The sequence below is a fragment of the Notechis scutatus genome, chromosome Z, assembly GCF_049901735.1.
Source record: "Notechis scutatus isolate UNSWTSFEM ecotype Mainland chromosome Z, rNotScu1.2, whole genome shotgun sequence".
Taxonomy (NCBI): Eukaryota; Metazoa; Chordata; class Lepidosauria; order Squamata; family Elapidae; genus Notechis; species Notechis scutatus.
The window spans coordinates 101,907,515-101,933,039 of NC_142025.1; the positions used below are offsets into that span (position 1 = coordinate 101,907,515).

General features: G+C 39.0%; 1 protein-coding gene across 1 annotated transcript; it reads left to right on the top strand.

Moving 5' to 3' along the window:
* The first annotated feature begins 285 nt into the window (after positions 1–285).
* Positions 286–25,307, top strand: CFAP97D1 (CFAP97 domain containing 1). The gene is made up of 6 exons (XM_026669560.2): positions 286–469; positions 4,179–4,249; positions 10,604–10,722; positions 16,819–16,942; positions 19,471–19,523; positions 25,175–25,307. The coding sequence occupies exons 1-6, from the start codon at positions 349–351 to the stop codon at positions 25,236–25,238; spliced, it is 552 nt and encodes a 183-aa protein (XP_026525345.1). The 5' UTR covers positions 286–348; the 3' UTR covers positions 25,239–25,307.
* Positions 25,308–25,525: the final 218 nt, after the last annotated feature.

The window sequence follows — 25,525 nt, forward strand, 5'->3', positions numbered from 1 at the left end:
GTCAGAATTGATGGAAAGTCTCTTTTTGTTTTATTGGCAAGTCAGGGATGGATGGGGTGGGTGAGTGGCATGGAAAGCAGAGGGTGGTACAGAATTTTTCTTCCCACAGAGATTAATTAAGCTAAAGCTTTGGCTCTGAGCAATAAGCCACAACAAATAAATTGGGAGATGATCTGTATGACAGGGAGTTGGGGACACAATGCTATCTTCTTATGGCATTTCACAGTCCGTGATGTCACAACTGGGGCATCTATGGCAACGTTGGCCAAAGGGGAGGGGTGATGCAGAAGCTAAGCTCAGAGTTTTGCCTTTTCTTTTGAGATCTGAGAAGAGAGCGGCTGTGCAAAGATGAGCAGCTTAGAAGTCGTCACATTCCCCGTGGTTGTTGCCAGTTCCAGGCAGAGATTCAACTTGGCAAAGAATAAATCCCGCACAGGAGAATTCACTTTTCGAGGCAAAATAGAATTGGGTAGGCTTCTTCCAATCCTTCTTTTGCTTAGTGTTAAAATCTGAGAGACTGAGGGACTGAGGCACATTTATTTCAAAGTCAGCCCTATGGCTTTCCATTTGGGCTGTATTCAATGCAAAGAATCATAGATTGATAATATATCAGCCTTTGACAGATTTGACAGACCAACTGACACAACTGAGAAATGGGAGGGAGGGGGTTACAAGCAATCAGCAAGAGCTTGTTAGAAACTGCGCTGAATGAAAGACTCCAGAAAATGACCCAGGTAACAATGTCTGTGCTTATTTTGAATTGGAATTTTTGTCTACTATAAAGCAAATAAAGGGCTACATTTTGAAAGCAGATGGGTCTACAACCATGAAGAGGGTAGATCTTTAAGGGGTGAAATGTGAGTCTTAAACTTCTATAAACTTTTTTTGAATGTACCTGGTGCTTTTGGTCCCATTTATTTTAAATAAGCCACAGGGGTCATTGTTCAAAAGACAAGCAGTTGCCCAGAAGTGATTGCTTACCAAGCTGCATCATAACCCAGTCTATTTATTTTACTTAGTATGACATGCAAATTGACCGTCCACCCCTTAGTGCCTTATGCAAATTACGCTTCTTGAGGTTGTTTGAGAGAATTTAGAACTTAGCCTGGTAGAAGATTTACTAAAAGTAGAACAGAGCAAGAAACAAAAAGCAGAGGCCCAAAAATATGTATAATTTAAAACTAGTTTAGATGACACGATAGAAAGGCGATGTATGTGGGAGGAAGTACATTTTTCTACTAGACGAAGAAAAGCTAACCTACTCTTGCCATGGATTCATCAGCATCAACTTTGTTCTAATAATTGCAAAAATCTTCATCCACCCCCTGATTATTTCCTATGCTTCTCCAATGGTTACTCCCCTTTGCAGTTGCTTCTCTCCCCCATTATTACAAATCCATCACCTCCTGATAGCTGCTCACAAGCATGGCTGTCCTGTTGCGATTAGCTTTTATTTATACTTAGACTTGAGGACTATATTTCCACTGTTCAAAAGGGTTTGCAGCACAAAATTAAAATATCAGAAAGCATTAAAGGAACTCTTATTTTAAAATCACTGTAGCAGTCTTTCAAAGCCTCACAAAAACAATCAACATTAAACTCAATGCAAAGAGCAGCTTGAGCAAATGTGTCTTTAGGCATCTAAACAATTGTTGGATATTCAACAATTGTTCAATGTCTGGTAAGATATTCCGTATCCACAGCCTATCTTTCTCTATTTTCTACAGTTCTCAAAGGGTTACCGTTCAATTAAATAATCATAATCTTCAAAAAGTAATAAGAACTGCCTATTCCATTTAGACCAACTGTGTTTGTATCCATGTATCTTGTCAAAGTTAGAACAAAACAGGCTATAAAAGAGGGGTTTTGAATAAATCACTACTGATTGTCCTTGATTTACAACCACAATGGGGAACATAATTTCTGTTGCTAAGCAAGGTGGTTGTTAGATGAGTCATGCCTGATTTTACAACCTTTTTGCCATGGTTGTTAAGGGACTGACTGCATTGGTTGAAAGAATCATGCAGTCATTAAGCAAAACTGGCTTCCCTCATTGTCTTTGCTTGTCAAAAACTGGCTGGGAAGGCCACAGATGGCAATCACATGACTCCAGGATGCTGCAACCATTGTAAATACATGCCAGGTGTCAAAGTGTCCACACTTTAATCATATGAACATGGGGATGCTGTGACAGTCATAATTGTAAGGACTGGTCATAAATTATTATTTTTCAGTGCCATTGTAATTTCAAATGTACCTAAACAAACAGCTGTAAATCAAACACTATCTGTATTGCATAACTTTCCATTGGGTGGGTTTCCTAATATTTCATTGCTGAGTGTTCTATTGCAGGGGTCCCCAAGCCTCCTGGGTCGTGGCCACTACTTCACCCGAAATCATTGCCTATTTGCAACTGGGCGTGTGAATGGCGGGCCGGCGGGCACGCGCAGTTCAACTCACACAAGCAGCAGACCAGTACATATGCATGCACAGCTCGACTCGTGCAAGTGGTGGGCTGACAGACCTGCACATGTACAGAAAGCTCAACTAGTCAAGCTGCATGTGTGCAAGCCCGGTGTCTTATGGCCCCATTCTCCTTTCCCGCCTCAGCCAAGCCGCTAAACCACAAAGATTGGGAACCACTATTCTGCTGGATTCTGTTCATGTAGTTCTTCCATCTGTTAATCGTAGTTATCTTGCAAGGCTCATAGTTCCATACACCATATGGAATCATGCAGAATAATAATAGCTTATTATTATGTTGTTTGAACACAGTTTTACATTTGCCGTCATGCAAACCTAAAACATTTGGTTAACTGATAAAACCATAAATTAGCCATGAGATTGCATGATATGGTAAATCCTCTTCTGGGATTACAGAAATGTGAATGTGTCAGATTATTGTCGCTAAGAAGGACTTACCCATAATAATGCTATAATTCAAATATGTGGACTTCCTCTCCCAAAATCCCTCAGTCTTGCTTAGAATTCTGGGAACTGTTCCACACATAAGCAGAATACCCAGGATGGGAAAGCAGTCCAAAGTATAATCTTTGAGACAAAGTATAATCTTTGAGACATGCTTGCATTGCAACTGGTGAAAAGATACTATCACATGCTATGCAATGATTTCAGGTGAAATTCATATGAAATCTTCCAATAGTAGCAATGGGGCATTGCTATAAAGTCAGATACATACAGTATAAAGTCAGAAATATAACTTGAGTGGCAGATCAGGTCAGAAATAGAAAAATATTCTGTAATACTAAGACGTATTACCTAAGAAGAACATCAAATGGCAACATTTTAATTGGGAAAGAGAGTAATGATATTTAAACAGGGAGACAGTAGCACTTTCAATCCAATTGTCACAGTTCAGCGTGTAACTCATTCAAACCACACCTTATCAAACTCATTCTATCTAACATATCCCAGAATACCCACGGGTACCCTGATATTTAGACTACCACAAGACTATTAATAGATTGGCCACTCTTCACCTTGCAGCTTGCCATGGACCAGATGACTTCACCAAGCTGATGCTTTGCAGATTGGCAGAACTTTCCAACCTGTCCTTGTAAAGCAAGATATTGCAAAAAAAAAAAAAAAAAAAATCCACTCTGTCAATCTCTGCTCTTAAGACTATGCTCTCCTTGCCTTTGGGCCTGGTACAGAGGTGATATTCAGCAGGTTCCGACCAGTTCTGGAGAACCAGTAGCGGAAATTTTGAGTAGTTTGGAGAACCGGCAAATACTACCTCTGACTGGAGATTTTACGGTATCCTTCCCTTGCCATGCCCACCAAGCCACACCCACAGAACTGGTAGTAAAAAAATTCCAATCCCAACACTGGTCTGGGAGCTGGAAATATCTCCAGCTTGATTGGAGGATGCTATATTTGTAGAGAGTAAGGGAGATGGTCTTGATGAAATATACAAGAACTATCGCCAAGACAAAAAGGGCTGACACATTCTTTACATTCTGGAAGCAAGACAATATTTGGCGGTGTCTCAGGCAAACAGGGGTGAGGGATAGCACAATTAAACTTTCAAGATTCTATTATTGTGGCCTATCTTAATGAAGTGTACTTCTAGTCTTTCTGCAGAGTTGATTTTCTGGTGTGGTCTATCTAACGGAGCTGCCAATGTATCTTCACCATCTTTTATCTGCTTTCTCCAGCCAGGAGCAAGGTAGATAATAGTTCTCCAGATGCACAGACTCATCATTATTTCAAAGTCTCTAAGATACAGGTAAGGAAGCCTCCTTTTGTTATGGATAGAGGATCTTTCATACTTAAATGATGTATTTCTCACTTTCTTTTCCTTTCTGCTCCACAAAAATGAGTCAGCATACAGAATCCTTATTTTTTTCTCTGCACTCCTTATTCCAGATACCAATTATTTCTTGAAAAGCTTGTTTCCTCTTCCCCTAAAAAACCTGTTCAAAAAAATAAAGGGAACACTTAAACAACATAATGTAACTCCAAGTCAATCACACTTCTGTGAAATCAAACTGTCCACTTAGGTAGCAACACTGATTGACAATCAATTTCACATGCTGTTGTGCAAATGGAATAGACAACAAGTGGAAAGCAGAGGCAGTTAGCAAGACATCCCCAATAAAGGAGTATATCTGCAGGTGGTGACCACAGACCACTTCTCAGTTCCTATGCTTCCTGGCTGATGGTTTGGTCACTTTTGAATGCTGGCAGTGCTTTCACTCTAGTGGTAGCATGAGACGGAGTCTACAACCACACAAATGGCTCGGGTAGTGCAGCTCATCCAGGATGGCACACCAATGCAAGCTGTGGCAAGAAGGTTTGCTGTGTCTGTCAGCGTAGTGTCCAGAGCATGGAGGCGCAACCAGGAGACAGGCCAGTACATCAGGAGATGTGGAGGAGGCCGTAGGAGGGCAACAACCCAGCATCAGGACTGCTACCTCCGCCTTTGTGCAAGGAGGGGCAGGAGGAGCACTGCCAGAGCCCTGCAAAATGACCTCCAGCGGGCCACAAATGTGCATGTGGCTGCTCAAACGGTCAGAAACAGACTCCATGAGGGTGGTATGAGGGCCTGACGTCCACAGGTGGGGGTTGTGCTTATAGCCCAACACTGTGCAGGACCTTTGGCATTTGCCAGAGAACACCAAGATTGGCAAATTCGCCACTCGCGCCCTGTATTCTTCACAGATGAAAGCAGGTTCACACTGAGCACATGTGACAGACGTGACAGGGTCTGGAGACGCCATGGAGAATGTTCTGCTGCCTGCAACATCCTCCAGCACGACCGGTTTGGCAGTGGGTCAGTAATGGTGTGGGGTGGCATTTCTTTAGAAGGCCGCACAGCCCTCCATGGGCTCGCCAGAGGTAGCCTGACTGCCATTAGGTACCGAGATGAGATCCTCAGACCCCTTGTGAGACCATATGCTGGTGCGGTTGGCCCTGGGCTCCTCCTAATGCAAGACTATGCTAGACCTCAGGTGGCTGGAGTGTGTCAGCAGTTCCTGCAAGACGAAGGCATTGATACTATGGACTGGCCCGTCCGTTCCCCAGACCTGAATCCAATTGAGCACATCTGGGACATCATGTCTCGCTCCATCCACCAACGCCACATTGCACCACAGACTGTCCAGGAGTTGGGGGATGCTTTAGTCCAGGTGTGGGAGGAGATCCCTCAGGAGACTATCCGCCATTCTCATCAGGAGCATGCCCAGGCATTGTAGGGAGGTCATACAGGCACGTGGAGGCCACACACACTACTGAGCCTCATTTATGACTTGTTTTAAGGACATTACATCAAAGTTGGATCAGCCTGTATTGCTTTTTTCCACTTTAATTTTGAGTGTAACTGCAAATCCAGACCTCCATGGGTTGCTAGATTTGATTTCCATTGATAATTTTTGTGTGATTTTGTTGTCAGCACATTCAACTATGTAATGAACAAAATATTTAATAAGAATATTTCATTCATTCAGATATAGGATGTCTTATTTTTGTGTTCCCTTTATTTCTTTGAGCAGTATAGTTTAACTTTAGAACAGGATACTATCTAATATTTACTGAGAATACAATCATTGAGGCAATTCAGATTTTTCAGTAATGTTTTACTGTATAACCATCTTAAATCAAGAATTTTTTTCTTTGGAGTAAATTCTACATTTGCTCTTACAGTACAAGCACAGGCTTAAAATCCATAGCGCAAGTGCTGAGAATAAAAAAATTAGCAGTGTGAAAATATTCTCCCCACAATACTCCTAGACTGAAGCTGTTTTTCTTAGAAAAGAAAAAAACCTATGAAAATTGTTGCATAGCAATACATGCTTGTTCTAAGTTTCATTTGTTACCTCCTATAAAGTTGGGTTGTTGCATAATCAGGAGAACTAAGAAGATGTCACTTTGGCCTCCCATAAAGCTACCATATATGAGGTACAAATGTTCAGATGATTATTAGATGGCAATAAAGACTGGTACCCTACCTACGTGTCTGTGTGAAGACCTGTAAACAGCTTGAAATTTCAAAAGTGAGAAAAAGAACAACTCAAACAATGAATCCATTATTTATATGCAGAAAGACTCCATTTCAAACTAATAGAGATGGCCACTGCTCCTATCTGAAATGCTAAAAAGATGTGATGTTCTTCAAAATAACTAAATATTGTGGTTTACTTATAAAACCATGGTTAGCAAATCATAACTAAGAGCCAAGATGGATCATCTTCATCTAGTGCTAAGTCAGAATTCAAAATTTTCCATCCCAATTTGAAATATTTATTTAGAAGTAAACCAGATCCCAAGAGCTTGACAATATTGGAGATACCTCCAGCTTTTCTCAAGATACAATTATTTCTGGATCTCTTATTACAGACGCAATATCAAATGTATTCATCCTAAAAATAAATCATCACTTACAAAAAAGGATTGTTCAGAACTGTGATTAAAAAAATAGGAACAATTTTTTCTTTTAATAAACTACTGAGAGAGCTTATTATTTAGATTTATACTCTTCTGGTAAGTCTAATGATTAATCAAATGCCGTCTTTTGTTCAGAAGTTAAAACTCCCCAAGATTATGGAGCAAGACAGGACAGAGAATCCAAATTATCCACAGAAAGGGAGGGGGGAAAATCCCTTTAGATTATTTCTCTTTCTAGAATTTTACAAAACGTTCTCTCCAATGCTAGAAGAATGATTGCTCAAAGTTATGAATAAAATTATTACATGCAGGAAGTATAAGAGAAGAAAAGATAGCAGTATCCACAGTGATAGAGAAGGAAAAAATGTACAAGAGTTTTCTGAAAGCTCTACACTTCTTTTTTTTTTTTTTTTTTGACCTTTTGTAATATTTTATTTATTTTATTTATTTATTTTTGTCAATCGCTTACAAGATAATAGATATAAGTAAAAACATAGTTATGAATATATGGATACATATAAGAAAATTTTAAAAAATTAAAAAGAAAACAATAGGACAGGGACGGTAGGCACGTTGGTGCGCTTATGCATGCCCCCTACAGACCTCTTAGGAAAGGGGGTGAGATCAATAGTAGACAGTCTAAGGTTAAAGTTTTTGGGGTTTAAGGAAGAAACCACAGAGTCAGGTAGAGTATTCCAGACATTGACCACTCTGTTGCTGAAGTCGTATTTCCTGCAATCAAGTTTGGTGCGATTAACCTTGAGTTTGTATCTATTGTGTGCTCTTGTGTTGTTATGGTTGAAGCTGAAGTATTCATTGACAGGTAGGACATTGCAATGTATGATTTTATATACTATACTTAGATCGGACCGAAGGCGGCGTAGTTGTAGGTTTTCTAGGTCTAGAATTTTGAGTCTGGTGGCATAAGGTATTCTGCAACGAGAAGAGGAGTGGAGAACTCTTCTTGTGAAATATTTCTGGACTTTCTCAACTGTGTTAATATCAGATACGTAATGTGGGTTCCAGACTGGTGAGCTGTATTCGAGTATTGGGCTAGCAAATGTTTTGTATGCTCTAGTTAGTAGTGTAATATTACCAGAGAAAAAGCTACGCAGGATTAGGTTAACAACTCTTAACGCCTTTTTGGCTATGTAGTTACAGTGGGCTCTAGCACTTAGATCATTAGAGATGAGTACTCTAGGTCCTTGACAGAGTTTGTATCATCAACAAGGTCTTGACTATTCAGCCTGTATTTTATTTTCTGATATATATTTTTTTTGCCAATATGTAGAACAGAGCATTTATTTGTTGAGATTTGAAGTTGCCATTTGCTTGACCATTCTGATACATAATCAAGGTCTTTTTGAAGGGTAGCAGTATTGTCTGTGGTGTTGAATAGCTTCACATCATCAGTGAAGAGAACGCAGTTGCTCTTGATATGATCACAGAGGTCATTTATGTAGAGTATGAAAAGAGTTGGTCCTAGAACACTGCCTTGGGGGACACCACTGTTGACAGGTACAGAATTTGATAGGACACTCCCAATTTTGACCATTTGTTGTCTGTTTGACAGGAATGCTTCTATCCAGTTATGCAGGTGTCCAGGGATACTGTATGATTTTAGTTTTAGGAGTAGTTTGTCATGTACCACTGAATCAAAGACTTTACAGAAGTCTATGTAGATTGCGTCTATTGCTTTGCCCTGATTGAGTTGTGTAGTCCATATGTTTTTGCAATGTAAGAGTTGCAGATTACATGATAGTTTTTTCCTGAAACCAAATTGTTTATTAGAGAGTAGGTTGTCTCTAATTGGAGGATGATGGATTGGTTAATAATTGATTCCATGACTTTACACGTGACACAGCATAAAGAGATTGATCTGTAATTTTCAACTAGGCTGGGGTCTCCCTTTTTGAAGATGGGGATGACCATGGCTTCTGACCATAGTTTTGGCAAGGAGCTGGTCCTGAAAGATTTTTCAAAGATTATGCTTAGAGGTTCGGCTATGGCAGTGGATAGCTTTTTTAAGAAGTAGGCACATATTCCGTCTGGTCCAATAGATAGAGATGGTTTTAGATTGCTTAGTGCTTTTTCAACATTGTCTTTTGTAAAGTCGATATGTATTAGATCATTGTAGTTTTCTGTGGTTCGACTAGGAAATACTGGGCATGATCCATTGCTGTTTACAAATACTGAGCCAAAGAATGTGTTAAAGAGGTTGGCTTTAATAGTCTTTACCATTAGATCCTCTCAGGGGTAAGATGGACCTTGAGTCTTTTAGTTCATTCATTATTATTTTTATCATTATTATTACTTCTATATAATTATTATTAATTAGATAATTATTTATTAGATAATTATTTATTATATAATTATTATATAATAATTTTTAATAATTATTATTATTAATAATTATTATATAATTATTACTTCTATCATTACTGATCTCTGATCAAGTTGCTGAAGGCTGATAACATTTTTAGTCTTCTAAAAGACCTTTCCTTGGCCTAACTCAAGGGATCCATGTAATTTTCTGTCTCTTCTTAGTCATGATTAAATCTGTAGTAGCCCTCCCAAGTGGTTGCCTTCTGGATATGTTTCAAAGCTGCCAACTGCCAGAAAGCTGTCATGAATATTCATACCTGGACTTCATCAGATTGGGGAAGACAAAGCTGTATGATTTGGGGGTTAATGGGTTTGAGAGAGACCTGGGATTCTACGTATTTCCACTCATCATTGGAAAATTGAATTTTAATAATTCATGTAAATATAATATGACTGCAATACCACAGAAAAGCAACAGAAGTGAAACAAATAAAAAATGTCAATTGCATTGTATTATGAAACATTAGTTTTTTTTCTTTTTCATAATTCAAAGTGGCTGCTTTTTCCTATTTCCCCCCTTTCATTTTCTCTGGTTTTTAATTGCTTTTTCTTTATTATTATTATTATTTTTGCTTGTAGCATTTTATTTTTTGAAGTAGGTTAAATGAAATAAAATGAATTACTTGTGTTCTTGTCATTACATCATTACTTGCATTGATTCAGAAATCAAATTAACCAATTGGTACCATTACACTTCTATTCGTTGGTCTGTCTGCTTGTCCATCTGTCCATTCGTCCATCCAGTTACAAATCCAGATGATCACTAGATGGCTGCAAGTGTTTTTGTAATAGTTAGCTGCTATCTAGAAATCACCTGGATGCTTGCAGCCTGGATATAATACAGAGAGAGAGAGGTGGGGGGAGAGGGGGGGAGAGAGAGGGAGAGAGGAGAGAGAGAGAGAGAGAGAGAGAGAGAGAGAGAGAGAGCGCTATAATTCTTCTTTGCAGCAAAAATAATAGGGAATATAGAGGAATATTAGTTAAAAACATATAAGGGCAGAGGAATATTAACATTTCTTAGTACCAAGATCCCAGTTAAATTGGGGAAAGAGATTAAAAAGTTTACATTTAATTTTTTAAAATTAGCTCCAATCCTCTTGTCATTAAGGAAAATACAGAAAGCCGCACCCTTTGCCATGTACATCCTTTGGGGGAAAAGGATCCTAAGTTTGATGTCGCCATCAAACTAAATGAGAAGGTTGGTAAAACATGGTGTAAAAAAAACTTGGTTCAGGGCTAGGAACATGGGATGATGTCACAAAACAAATAAAACACAAACAGGGTTTCAACCAGCTGACTTCTCTTTCCACAGGATGCCCAGCGAAGAGTTGGGCTGCTTCAACAAGAAAATAACTCCCTGTGTGTACGTCTAGCTAATATATATCGTGGTTCAGGTATGGTTGATTGCTGGAATGAATATCAACAAAAGAGGTGAGCAGGGGTGACCTACCAATGTTTTAATACAGCATCTACCATTGCACCATTTAAGCTACCTGTCAAGCAGAGCTTCTGTTCCATAATATAGAAAGGATCAATATAAGACTGCTTCAGTCTTGGACTGGGGCAGGTGGGTAGTGGTAAGATAAGAGCAGTGTTGTACGATTAAAGAGGAAACACAGCATTATCAGACTAGTTTGGTGCTGATCTTCAATGGAAGTGACCAAAAGGCTTCATTGTACTGGTGAACTGTGATGGATGAAAATTAGCAGTCCAAAATAGTTTTTTTTTTTCATTTTTAGAAAGAACGTATGAACATTATAGCATAATCCAATTTAAAAGCCAATCCAATTTGTCTAATCCTTATAATGCAATGTCTTTCAACTTTGATAAGTTGTGGACTTCAACTCCAAGAATTCCCCAGACATGCCAGCTGGAGAATTCTGGAAGTTGAAGTCCACTTATCTTAAGGTCGCAAAGGTTGAGAAATACTACTGTAATGAAATTGATTGACATGTTGCCACAGACTGTTTGTTATTACCCTGCTCCTACAGCTCTTTCCCCAAACCAATGAAATGTGAAAAGTTTCCAACCTCAGCGTGATGGAATCACCAAGATGGAAACTGCAATTGTGCAATCAGAACCACATCTTTTTCTTTTTCTTTTTCCCTTGTCATTATGTTATTAGAAGGGAGAGGGCTTCAATTGTGTAGGTGCAGCTGCTCTCTTGACTTCTTTGACACGCCTCCTCTCCCAGATGCCCCTAAGTTTTTCAGGCACCCAGGAGAACTGCTTTCCAACATAATCTTGTACCAGAACACTATTTTTCTGCTTAATTTGACACAAAGCCATGAGTGTAAATTTTATTTCACTTCCCTTCTGCACATTTCACAGGCAAGTGTTTGGGTGACCAAGCTGGTTTGAGCAAACATTGCTAGATCCCAGCAGAAGTGCTTCTGTTGTAGGTGAGCACATGGCAAATACATGATGATGATGATGATCCATTCAGTCAATTATATGGGCCAAGTTTCTCCCCATCTTGCACTATTTCTTTTAAGTTTTCATATGCTCCAGCTTGTGTCAGCTTTGATGGTGTCCAGCCACTGTGTTCTTCCACACATAATTGCTTCCCCCAGTGACTTCCCTTGCATTTGGCCAATGTTAGCAAGATGTAGTTTTGTGATTTTATTTATTAACTACTTACCAGTCAATCAAAATGCTTAAAATATTTTCTACTTTACTATCAGTGATGACCAATATGAATCAACTGAAACAGGGCAATCAAACTGCTGTAACTCTATCCAAGCAAGACATTCTACCATTCCCAAAGGGCTAAGCTGTGCATAAGAAACTTTATCATGGCCCTACATTGTCCCAGTGAAGGGGGAAAATGAGATTGCTGTAGATCTGGAGCCCACCCCTATTCTAAGGGAAGCGAGCCTTAGTTTTCAGGATGATCAAAGGTTCATCAAAGTCTGGCAACTGTGGTCATAAAATCCTAGCAGAGGGAAACTAGGAGGTTGTGGATGAAAGACAGAAAGAAATGCAGAAAGTTGAAAAAGAGAGAAGAGGAAGAGAGATTGAGGATGTAGAATTGAATAGTCATGAAGAGTTTTTCAAGTTAAATCAAGCACATAATATGTTGTCAAACAAAGCAACAGAATTGCGTAAGACATGAGGAATGTCAGGTGAAGAAATGGGGGGGGGGGATATTTAGTCCTGAAAGGATTCCACTCACCAGACATCTTTCATCTTATAGACATGCATTTGTGATCCTGATGGGGGTACAATCACATTTTTTTAAAAAGTAATGATGGGTTCAATTTTGGAAATGAGAAACTTTGCCACCAATGTCAGACTGGACATCCCAAAGTTAGGAAATGCCCAGCAATGGCAAAATTAACAGTTAATACATCTAAAAGTCTTAACTAAATTTATACAACAATGGCTACTCTATATATTAACGCCACATAAGGCAAATTTAAATACTTAGTGAATTATTAAGTGAATGAACTGTGAGGTAAAGATAGAAACCAAAAACAATCTTAAGTGTTTATAAATATTTTGATGTTGTGTACGACTGGAGAGAATTTGGAATTCAATACTCTTTTACTCAGACTTAAAATTATTTTAATTGTTTTATTAATTTTTATTTTTATTTCTCCCTTTTTGCTTCTTTTTTACAGGATTGTGTTCATTTATAATGACAAAAGTGGTAACAATATAAATAATAATGCCTAGACTTTTCCATTTCTTAAAATGTACAGTAATGAGTTTTATATGTTCAACTAATTATTTAATGAAATGCATTTTAAAACTTACAATTTTAAAATCTCTGTTTATTCGCAAATATTTCATCTTGCATCTATGTACTTTTTGCTTTTCATATAGAAAGAAATAAGAAACATTTCTCATTAAATGTTTTAAAATCAATTTCTAAAAAAAAACAAAAACAAGAAATGAGTCAGAGAACTTTTCAACACTTCCTCACTTGAGTTGATATTCTGTTTCATCCAGGTAGACCTCATTTAAAGATGGTAATCACTAAACAACGCAGTTTTAAAGCACATGATTGCACTACTTAGCAACAGCACTTTCTGTTGCTATTGTTAAGCAAATCCTGGGACATCACTAAGTGTGATGTCACACACTATTTGCTACTTTCTGCAGCTTCTTATTGACTTTGCTTCTTGGAAGCTGGCCATAAAGGTTGCAAATGGCAATCCCAGGATTGTTCTACAATACATGCTTGTGAGGTGGTTGCCAAGCACTAAGATCATAAATACAAGACCACAGGAAAGCTGCAATAGTCACAACTACAAGAGACAGTCATAAACACCCATCATTCAGCACCATTGCAAGTTCAAATGTTACTGAGTGAGCGGTTGTTAAGTGAAAATTACCTACATTGTCATCAGCAATATTTTTAAAAAAATTAAGAAAAAGAGTCAAATGTAAAATTTAAAATAGAAAATGAGCCCAAATGCAGGGAATGCTTGTTCTTTTCTTTGCTCAAAGGGTAAGAAAATATGCTACTTAAGCAAAACCAACCACCTCCTCCATTTTAGAAGAGGAACTCTCTAAATCAGGGATCCCCAAATTCTTCAGCTCATCAATACCTTCACAAAATTTCAAATTGTTAATCAACCCACATTTATAATATGAAAGTGATTTAATACATGCTATTCATCTATTGGACTATGCAACAAACCATAATAATAATCAATAAAGAACAAAAGGCAAACAGTGACATACAAAAATGGAAGATCAGGTTGGATAATGAGATCAGCAAGCAAGATAGAATAGATGAAAGAAAAGAGGCTGAAGAATAAGAAACCAAAGAAGATTTGATCAAGAAATATCACCTAGAAATGAAAAAGATCAAGGAAAGACTGGAAATAATAAAGCAGCAAATAATACCTATTGTCCAGAATTACAGCAGATACAAAACTAGGATTGCAAATTATATGCAGAGTCCAATCAGAAAGATTTTTACCAATCCATTAATGGAGAGACTGCAGTGGACAGTCAACTCCTGACAGGAGTTTTGGACGCAGATGTAGGATAACTTAGAGAAATACAACAAGAACACAGCTAGTTAAAGGTAATAGATAAGAATAAAAAAGAAGCTGAAATGAAAAAAAACTTGTAATAATAGCAGCAGAAATATTGGAGAAAAGAGCAAGAAAGATCAGGAAATTATCAGCACTGGGTGAATATGAACCCTATGGATTTTGGTTGAAACATTTGACTAGTTTATAATCACTCATTGCCAAGCAATTTAACAACATACTGCTAAGAAGTGAAATTGAAGAATGACTAACATCTGAGAAAACCTACCTGAAAATGAAAGAACCAGCAAAAGGAGCTTCACCAGGAAACAATAGCTTGATTACCTGCTTATCAACAACTTCCAAATTGCTAACAGGTGTGATAGCTCATACATTCCAGTAGCATCTAGTTGAAAACAAGTTCTTTCCACCTGAACAGAAAAGAAACCACCCAAACAGGCGAGGAACGAAAGATCAACTCCTAAATATCAAGATGGTTTTTGGAAAACAGTAAGAGGAAGAAGATCAACTTGACTTGGATTGATTATTTGAACCTTATGACTATCATTAAGTGTTGTAACTTATGATTCTTGACAAATCAATTATTTTTCATTGAGTAACACTATCAGTATGTGCAGTCAAGATATTGCAGTGGGGTTTGGACTGGACAAATGTGGCATACTAAGCATTAAATGGGGGAAATAGTGAAAACTACAGGAATCAAGATAGACTATGGAAATAACATCAAGAGTCTGGATGAAGATGATCTCTACAAATACCAGCACATCTTTCAAGGTAACAACATAAAGCAAACTGAAGTTAAGAAAAATGTTAGAAATGAATACATCAAGTAAGCGAAAAAGATCTTAAAGCCCAAAACCAGTGGAGGAAACACCATCGAAGCAATTAACAACTAAGCAATTCCAGTCATTAGATACATAGTTGGAATAATGGACCAGCTCAGAATTAAAAGCCCTGGATAGGAAGACAAGAAAAATAATGATAATGAATCCTACCCTTTGTCCTTACAGTGACATTGACAGACTCTACTGACCAAGGAGAATAGGTGGGCATGGAATGTTGTAACATCAGATCGTTGAAGAAAAAAAATGACATTGGAAGAATATCTGAAGGATATGAAAAAGTTGCTCTGACTCTAGTTAACCAAATAGGTTTACTGACTACAGAAGGGGCCAAATTGGCCTAGAAGAAAGGCCAAATGAAGAACAAGAAAGAGACATAGGGAGACAAGTATGATATGGCCAGTATATTAAAAAAAAACCCAACCAAAGATGGAAAACAAGAGCTCACAATGGAAAACTGAAGAAAAAGACATAGAGGCTGATCCTGGCTGCACAAGACCAAGCCTTAACAAATGCATACAAAGGCAGTACTGCAACAGATAAGTACTACCTCTGCCAAGAAACTAAAGAAACAGGGAACCACTTGGTTAGCTCCTTCAAGAAGATCACATAGAGCAGAGGTATCAAGGCCCAGGGGTCTGGCCCACAGGATGCTTAGATTTGGCCCACAGGGCTGCCCTGAAAACAATGAAGGACCAGCCCACAGTGCCTCTGCCAGTAAAAATGGAGCTCAGACAGCTCTCCCGAGCTCCATTTTTGTTGGCAGAGGGTTGTAGGAGGCTGACACAGCTGAAAACAGAGCTCAGGAGCTGTTTTCATTGGCACAGCACTCTGGCCACCAGAGGCACCCCAACACGAGTGATGTTGAGCTGACTACACCTACTATGGCTACATCCACCCTGGCCGCACCCACCCCAGCCTCCCAAGGTCAAATACAACATTGATGTGGCCCTCAATTATATTGAATTTGATGCCACTGACATAGACTGACTACAGGCAACGGCATGACAAAGTGACAACAATAGTGCATTGGAAGAAATACCATTTGCCTGCTAGCAAGAATTGGTGGGACCATAACATTATAGGAAGTAATAGAAAATGAAGAAGCAAAATTGCTCTAGGATTTCAGAATTTAAATAGACACCTGCCACATAACACCCCAGAGTTAACAATTGTCAATAAGAAAGACAAAAAAAATCTGATAATGAATGTGGCAACACCTGGAGACAATCGAGTAAAAGAGAAGAAAATGGAGAAAATAACAACATTCAAAAACCTGCAAAAAGAAATAGAATGATTGTGGCAAAAGAAAACCAAGGTAGTTTCAATAATTATGAGCACCTTAGATGCAATCCCAAAACAACTGGCATACTACTTGAACCATTAGCATCGACAAAATCACCATTGGTCAGTTGCAAAAGGCAGCTTTACCCAGAACAGCTTACATTTTGCGATGACACTTCTAAAACCATCAAATGTCAACTTCTGCCCATCCAAGGTCTTTGGGACTCAATGGGGGGACAAAAGTATCAAATCCAGTCTGAATATCTGGTTGACTGCAATGAAACATATAATAATAAATAGTCCCATCAAACCCTGAGGGTTAACAGTAACCACTTTGGAGAACTACAGTGTTAATCCTCATATCTTACACAACCTTTTTTGGGGTTTTGCAGTGTGTTCCGACAGAAGCGGAATATAGAACTTGTAAGGATTAGTTTGGAGAATCAGGCAATTCTTAAAAGACTCCGAGATAGAAAAGCAACCTATGACAGGAAGGAGTACGAAAAGGATTGGCAGGCAAGTGCATTCTTCCCTATGGTTTCAAAAGTTCAGCCTTCCATGTTTCACCAGTAGAGCAATTTAAGAATTTGAAGGCCTTTATTAGTGTAACAACAGCTTTCTCCAACCTGGTATCCTCTATATCAATGTTTCTTAATATTGGCAACTTTAAGATGTGTTGACTTTCAGCTTCCAAAATTCTGAGAATTGAAGTCCATACATCTTAAAATTGCCAAAGTTGAGGAACTCTGCTCAATATGGGTCAGACATCAATTCCCATCATCCCCAACCATCTGGAAGATGCCATGTTACAGAGATCTAAGAATATTCTCACAAGTGAAACAATGGAGGTCAGCAATATAGCAAGTTTAATACATAAAAGTAGAAATAAGTTTTAAAAGAAGACAAAATATACAGTCTTTTCTCTTTGTGCCACTGTACTCGCCCAATTTGCTTCTTCCACCCACCCCAGTCTGAACAGTAACAACACAGAGATAAAAGACAGACTGTAACCTCATGCTGTGATCTCTGTTTGACAGCTGAACCAATTTATTTTTGGTTCATCTGAGGAGTTCTTTGAAACCGAAGTAAAACTAATCTTTTCTTTGAAATACTGTGGCTGAGTAGAACTTGTGGGCAATCTGTTTGTCAATTTGCAAGAATATTTGCTTCACCTCACCATCTAACTTCTGGACAGGAAGAGTAAGTAGGTCCTATCAGGCCTTTCAAGGGGAAGCGTGACTTGATGGCTTTGCAGAACCACAACACAAGCACAGATCAGTTTGCAACAGTTTCAGATAAATGCCCACAACTAAAATTAGGAGGGCATAGCGGTGTTTCGGTGACTCCTTTACCCTTAAGATTCTGAAACTGGTTGAAATGTCTTCACTCTGCTTTTGATCAATTAGGGGATGGAACAACAGAGTTGTAAACATGCCTCTATATGAGGGCATTGGTGCAAGCTGAAGCAGCATTAAATTCTCCCATTCTAAAAGCAATCACACTGAAACTAGAAAATAAGTTGACCCTAGGACTTTGATTAAAAGTTGTCTAATCTCTACATATCCAAGCAATAAAAATAGATTTCTTCTAACCTCATCAGCGCTGTAATTCCCCTTCTAGCACTTGAGGATGCCATCATTTGGGATGATGGGGAAGAAGGAGAGTTAGGGAGAGCCAATTTCTGACGTTCTTATGTAGGAGGCAAATGATCTTACTCTGTTATTAGCAGCAAGGGCGGTACAGGGTTTGCATCCTCCGTGTCACCTTGGAACTTTCTCCCCTCCTCCTTAGTCTTGTTAGGGTAAAATGCTGCCAGCCTAAATTTCTTTGCAGGAATTATAATTGCTTCCTAGAGTCAAGCAGCATCTCCTTAATGTCAACAAGCCTCCCACAGACCCTAGAAGCAGGCAGATGGCCCAGCTGCGACTTTTGTCTTAGGGAAAAAAATGTTGCTGCTTTGTTTCTCATATGAGAACAGAGACTGCAGAGTTGCTTTGTTATCACAGATTTTCTGCTGGAACTTCTAGGCAGTGTTTGGATGACATACTTCCTAATGGTTACTTCAAACAGGGTTTACTTGTTTGACCCAATTTTCTGATTTGGGACATCACACTAGACTAAAATGTGATTGATCAATTTGTGAATTGATGTATCGTATAAACATAGCCCAGTTTTCGTCTTTCTTCCACATCTACGGCATTCTACTGTATATCTCATCTAAACCCTTTTGCTTGATCTTTCTTTGCTGGTGTGTTTTTCTTCTTTTTAAAGCTGATTTGCTTAAAAAAACATCATTGAAAACCAGTAGTCAGACCTTCCATTCTTCAATGGATAACTTAACTGTTACCCAAAATCCTGAAAGCCCCACCCCACCCAAAAAAAATCTCTATGGGAAATCATTAAGAATCTTTCCTTGTCTATCAGAAGACTTTTGGCCCTTGACTGCAATTCATCACAGGGACAGAGGCAATTAGTTAAGGTTTTAGTATGTTAAGGTTCTGATGAATCACTCAGTATCCATATCCCATATATCTATGAGAATACATCCAATTCCCATTTAACACACAGCTCTTTGTGGTAACATTTCACAAGAATCCAAAATAAATTCATTATTTTACAGCAAGGAGAAGCTGAAAGGGGTTAATTTATGGTCAATAGAATTGCAAATGAAGATCCTTCTCACTTCAACTTTGCTATTTGCAAAAGAGAGAGAGAAAGTTTGGCATAGTGAATTAAGCCATCAAGCTAGAAACTGGGAGACGGGGAGTTCTATTCCTGCCTTAGGAACAAAACCAGATCAGTGGGTGATCTTCTCCAAACATAACTCTTCAGGCCTAGGAAAAAGGAAGTATGGCAAACCATTTCTAGATCTTGCCAAGAAAACTGCAGGAACTGGTTCAGGCGGTCAGCAGTCTTTGAAGTGGCCATGAAAAAAATTGCTAAAACTGATGCAAGGTAGTAAGATATTGTAAGGTGTTTCAGCTGTTCTCCCAGACTACTGTGTCATCACAGTCATTTTTTTTTTATTGTGTTTTCTTCTGTAGAATTCCAGGAGTTATATGAGAAACACTTCTCGTTTTCCAGTACCAAATCAAGAGTAAGTATAAAACACTACTAGACCAAGATCTTTTGGATAGGGATGTGGCTTTGCATTTATTTTAGGGCTACTGTGGGATAGGTTAGACCTATGATGACAAACCTATGGCACATGTGCCGGAAGTGGTGCGCAGAGCCACTTCTGCCAGCACGCGAGAGGTCGCCCAGAAGAGCCCCACTGCGCATGCCAGCTGATCACCGCCAGCTGATTGTTGGGTATCTGCCACACATGCACAAGGGAGCAGGGTGCGGGGGAGACGTGCACACATGCACAGAGACACACAGCGAGTGGGGGGGGTCACATGCGCATGGGGCATAGGGGGGCAGCACACGTTGCCTTCTGGGTGCTGGCACATGAGCACACACACAATTTTTGGCACAGGAGCTGAAAAAGGTGAGCCACCACTGGGTTAGACTGTGCTAAAGACATTTTTCTGGACTCTTGCCAGTTTCCCTGCAATCAGTCTTTTTCTCAAATCATAATATCAATAAAAATAATAAAAATAGAGAAGTTGGGGAATTGCTAAAATAACTGGGGGTGGGGGGCGTGGCTAGCCCTCTAGCATACCTTTATTTCCTAGAATGCTGCATGCTCGTCGCATAGGCTCTCTCAGAAAAGAAGAGTGATGGTGAGAAAAGGTGCGCTCTTCTGCCCCTCCAGATGGACACTGAGGATGATAGGACATCTGGATGGGAGAATGAAGAACCAGCACCTCTTCAGCTGCTAGTGTTTGACTAGGTCCATCATGCATACAGGCTTGACCCCTGGCTTCCCTCTACAACAGCAATCTTTGGAAGGTTGCTGCAATATCCATTCAAATGATACATTGTCCACTTTTTTTGTTTTTGTTTTATTTTCTCCCAAATCAGACAGAGGCATGAAAATGTCACCATTATGAATGTTTTCTAACAAAAATCCAGATCTGAAATGGCTGATCTTACAGAAAATTGTTAGAATGATGAGTGGGGAGGGGGAAGGTCTATATGTGGTGTAGATTTCTTTTGCCTAGATGTATAATAAAAGTTTTAAGGGCATGTTGTGGATGCTTCTGCAAAATGATTACTAGGTGCTGAAGCAGCATTTCTCAACCTCAGCAATTTTAAGAAGTGTGAAACTTGGAACATACTGGCTGGGGAATTCCGGGAGTTGAGGTTCATACATCTTAAAGTTGCTGAGATTGAAAAACATTGAGTTGAATGGATTTATACAATGAGATGGTTACTTACAAACAGGGCCAATTGGAGGCAATAGGTCAAGTAAGCACTGGCTTAGGGGCACCAAATTTTAGGTGGTACCAAAAACTGAAAAGATTTCCAAAAAGAAAATGCAATTAAAAAGAAAATGCAGTAATATTGCACTCCATCAACCAGCATTCCTGTTTAAGGCTTAAATATAATTTTGCACTATTGTTATGCTATATGACATAAATTATATGATATAATTACAATTACTGTGTAAGTAGGGTGAAAATATCCCAAGAAAAGAAAAAAGAATTTTCTGGGACTGGAAAAATATAACTATAAAGCTCAGAAAGTTGGAGAAATAAAAGAAGTAAGATGGCATTTGAAATTCCTTACAGAATTGGAAGATGAGTCAAGTCATTTGGTGCCTAAAGTGTCAAAATGTCTAAATCTTAAATCAGACATTGGGGGGGGGGTGTTAAAAAAAAAAGTCAAGATAGGGGCCACGCCCACTCAACCAAAGCCCTACCCATGTACAAAATGTGTGATTGGGGGTCTTTGATTATATTGCTATCGAGACCATCTTGGCTTTCTTGACACACACACCCCATGGAGAACTCTATGAATCATTAATTTATCAAAAAGCTACCTTCAACTCTCTTGATTCTCCCTTCCTATAATATATATGGTTCCACTTTTTTATAGTTCCTGCTTTCTTTTATTCTTTTTTTTTGGGGGGGCAGGGCAGTACATTTCCAAATTCTGTTCTGCCCTTCAACCATCTAGGATTTCTATTTTCTGAGAAAGATTGTAGGGTCCATTGGAGTCAATAGTATTATTGCAAATAAAGAAGGAAAATGGTGGTGCTTTGCTTAGCAGAAGTCAGTTTGTTTTTTTAGAACAAAATTGTTTGTAAATATATAAAAATCTGATGATAAAGAAAATCTAATGATTAGCAAGATAAGAGTTTGTCCCAAGACTTGTTGGGGCTCTCAGGCTTACGGTGCAGCAGCTTTAAAATAGTGACCTGAGGGGACTTTGCATGTGGAACCAAAATCTTGTCCCCAGGATGCTTCCAATTCAATGGCTTATCCAGAAGCAACTATTGTATCATAGTGGAAGCTTTGTACCTCATATTCCAAGCATTAATTAACTCTTTGAAATTGAATATTTTTCTGTGACCAGGCGGTTATTTTTAAATGTTTAAGTTTGTGAGTTAAATATATGGTTGTCTGTCCCTGAATAAGAAAATAACTAGTATTTATTCATGCCAGAGTGAATTCTTGAAAATCAACATCTCTAGCTCATACATAAGTCTGCCTCCTCCTCAAGAATTCATTGCTGATGATTTGCATCCTGTCCCCAACCTTCCCTTTTAAGATGGTTCAAAGGATCCTGGGGGAAGCAGATTATCTGGAACCTGCGTTCAGACCAGGACATAAAGACAGCATTAGTTACACTTAAATGTTGACCATTGGAGGGAATCAGGATTGCGAAGTGAATGCATCCATCCTTGCCCTCCCAGATCTCTCAGCAGCTTTTATAACATTGAGCCTGGTTTCCTTCTGAACTGGCTAGTGAGCTGCAAGTAAGATATGCAATATTGCAATGATTCTCCTTCCTCCAGGCAGCTCTAATTGCCATTGGGAAGGGAGTATCCGAGACTCCTATTTTGTGGGGGTACTCAGGGCTTTCCCCCCTTTTCCTTAACTCCTACCTGGAACCATGGAGGAGGTCATCCTTTGGCATGGAAAGTAGTATCATCAGGATGTTGACGATACCCAATTATATATATTGGCTCCTGGCTGATCAAGTGATGTTATCAAGGATCTCTCCCAATGTCTGGAGGCTATGGGAGTCTGGATGAAGAACCCAGAATGACTGGAAGTCTGTTGGCTTTGCATCCACACACACACATGCATGCACACAAGGGAGGGAGGGAAAGTGTGTATGTCCTGGACCTAGAAATATGCTTATCTCTGGAAGGAGGGGCTGCTGTGCTCAGAACCAGTGTGCAATTTTGGGGCTTTCCTGTTCTCAGCTCCTCAAAATGCAAGTGATGACTATGTTCAGGAGGACCTTCACACAACTTCATCTTGTATGTCAATTATACCTGTTCCTGCATTGGGAAACCCTATTGGCTATCACTCTTGTCTTTGTTACCTCCCAGTTGTACTATTACGATGAGTTCTACTTGGGGCTTCCCTTAAAAACAATCCAGAAGCTTCAATTGGTCCAAAACACACCAGTGCAGATAGCATAGGCACAGCTTGATATGTCTAAGTAATACCACTACTTTCTGAACCAAATGGGCTCCACGTACATTTCAAAGTGCTGGTCATGGCACATAACGGCAAGACCATTTTTCTCCAATTGTTTCCACCTGTTCTACATGCTGGAATACGACTGGAACACTTCAGGTCCTTTCCTTATAGTAATGTCATCTAATGGGACCCTAAAGGTGGGCCTTTTTTGTTGCACCTGCTTTCTGGAATGATTCTCTGTCCCACCTCAAAATACAGCTGACCTCAGCCCTGTTGACTTTTAGAAATATTTTGTTTCACAGGCATTGGGATCAAGATAATGGGATTTGCAACCTAGAGAAATGTAATGCATGTTGTGGGATCCTGATTGCTTATTAACTATAGTATTTATTACTTTATGTCTTTTGCTTCTTATTAATGTATGCAACCTAGAGTCACTTTTCTCCAGGTCTGATGGCTTTATCAATCCAATAAGTAAATAAACAAATCCTCTAGAGAGGGTTGCAAAATTAAGAGGGGAATTCACCAGTTTTTTCCTGTCCCAATTTATGATCTTCTATGATGTGCAATAGGCATAGTAGGAGGGTGTGTGCCCACAGATCCCTGATGGCACAAGAGATGTCTGTAGTTTGCTATTTTGTTGCAAGAATGGGAGATGGTCAGAGGTTGAGTTATATTCACTATAGACTAGGATGATGTTCTTTAGTGCTCCTCCTCTTAGGAACTGCACGAGATGAATCTTCATGTAATTTCTGAAGCATTATAGAGAAAACTGGCCTGCAAGAAAAAAAATTGCTTCTGTAGAGGGGAAAATTCCAGCAATGCTCAGAATCTGATAGCCAAAGAATGAGCCATGTACCGTCCACCTTGTCTTCCCATAAGACTGCCTTTATTCTAGGAGAGTGCTTGCATTCATACCCAAGATAGTGTCCATAAAGGCTTTTGAATCTGTCAGGTTGGCTTCTCCATAAACCCCCTTGTGGATTTACCATGGCTTTGACTGAAACCTATTTATTAACTGGGAATTGAATACAGTAGATTCATCTTCTACAATCTTGGCACCTTTTTGAAGTCTTGATCCTAGAAACATCCCAGTTCTTGCTGTAGCCCTTGAACATTCTGGAGTTTGCAGCTAACATTATCTAGAAATGCCAATTTGGAGAAAGGTTGCCTTAGACCTATTTTTGTTCTGACCAGTATGTCTAGAACAGGGAAAAAAAAGTTGCCTTAATGATTTAGGGCAGTGATTCTTAACCTCAGCATGCTTGCTGGGGAATCTTGGGAGTTGGAAGTCCACCCATCTTAAAGTTACTGTGCTTGAGAAAACCTGATTTAGAATACTGCATGGCCATATTCATATCGCCATCTTAATTTTATTCATATTAATCTATTTTCTGGGCTCACATAATATACACTGACATGTAAACTAACCCATATAAAGAATTGAGTTTACATATCTGACAAAGCAACCAAAACCTAAATAAGCCTATCATACTGTGCAAATACACAAGTATTTTACTGCAAAAACTTTCAACTGGTTTGTGTACATTTAGTGCTACCTTTACTGAACTGGTGACCTCCAAATTTATTAGGAGTGCTACTCTGCCCATCTGCTTGATGGAATTCTGAGAATTACAGCCCCAGTGCACTTAAAAAGTACATCCATATTATTGCTAGTACTTCTGGTAAGTCATATACAATGTATGACAGCCAGTTTGGTCTAATGGTTACAAGGCACAAGGCTAGAAACCAGAAGGCTGTGCTTCTAGTCTTCCCTCAGGCATGAAAGCCAACTGGGCCACTTTGGGCTATTAATTCCCAATCCAATTCATCTCACGGGATTGTTACTAGGGGGAAATAGACTTGCAGGCTTGAATTATTTATAAAAATAATAAAGGTAGGATGAATGAATCAATGAATATTCTAAAGGCTAAATACATTCTTCAGCCAAAAGAACCTTAGAACCATCGCTGAAGGATCTTCAGGAAAGCTTGGAGACCAGCAGTCTAACCGAATTGATTGAACTTCCTAATGCACTAACTTTAAAGTGGTTTTCTGCCTTTATCTGGATTTGATTTATATAGAGTCTGTCTGGGAGGGAAATCAATCGATGAAGCTGTTAATACAATCCTCCAGTTGCTTCTTTAAAATGTGAATTTCTAGAATGCCTAAATATCGTAACATGTCTCTTTTACATTTATTGCAGGAAACTAAACAATGTGAGGAATGGCAAGCCACTTAGGACTACTCGAAATACACAGTCTAGCTGATTGTAACGTCAACACTTGCTGGCATCTTCATTAAGGTTTTAGAATAAAACAAGTGGCGATGAAAAGGCATATCTATTTATCTATCTGTTATGTTTGCAAGAATCAACGTGCATTCCATACACACAGATCAAACACAGGAGCTTTCAAATTTTCGGAAACCAACATGGAAGCTGTGGAAAGATCAATTCTTATCAAGAAAGACTGCAGATGAATAGCTGACATGCCTCTGCAAGATATTTCCCACATGATTTCAAAATAGGTTGCCTTTTTCAAGATGTTCAGCAAGA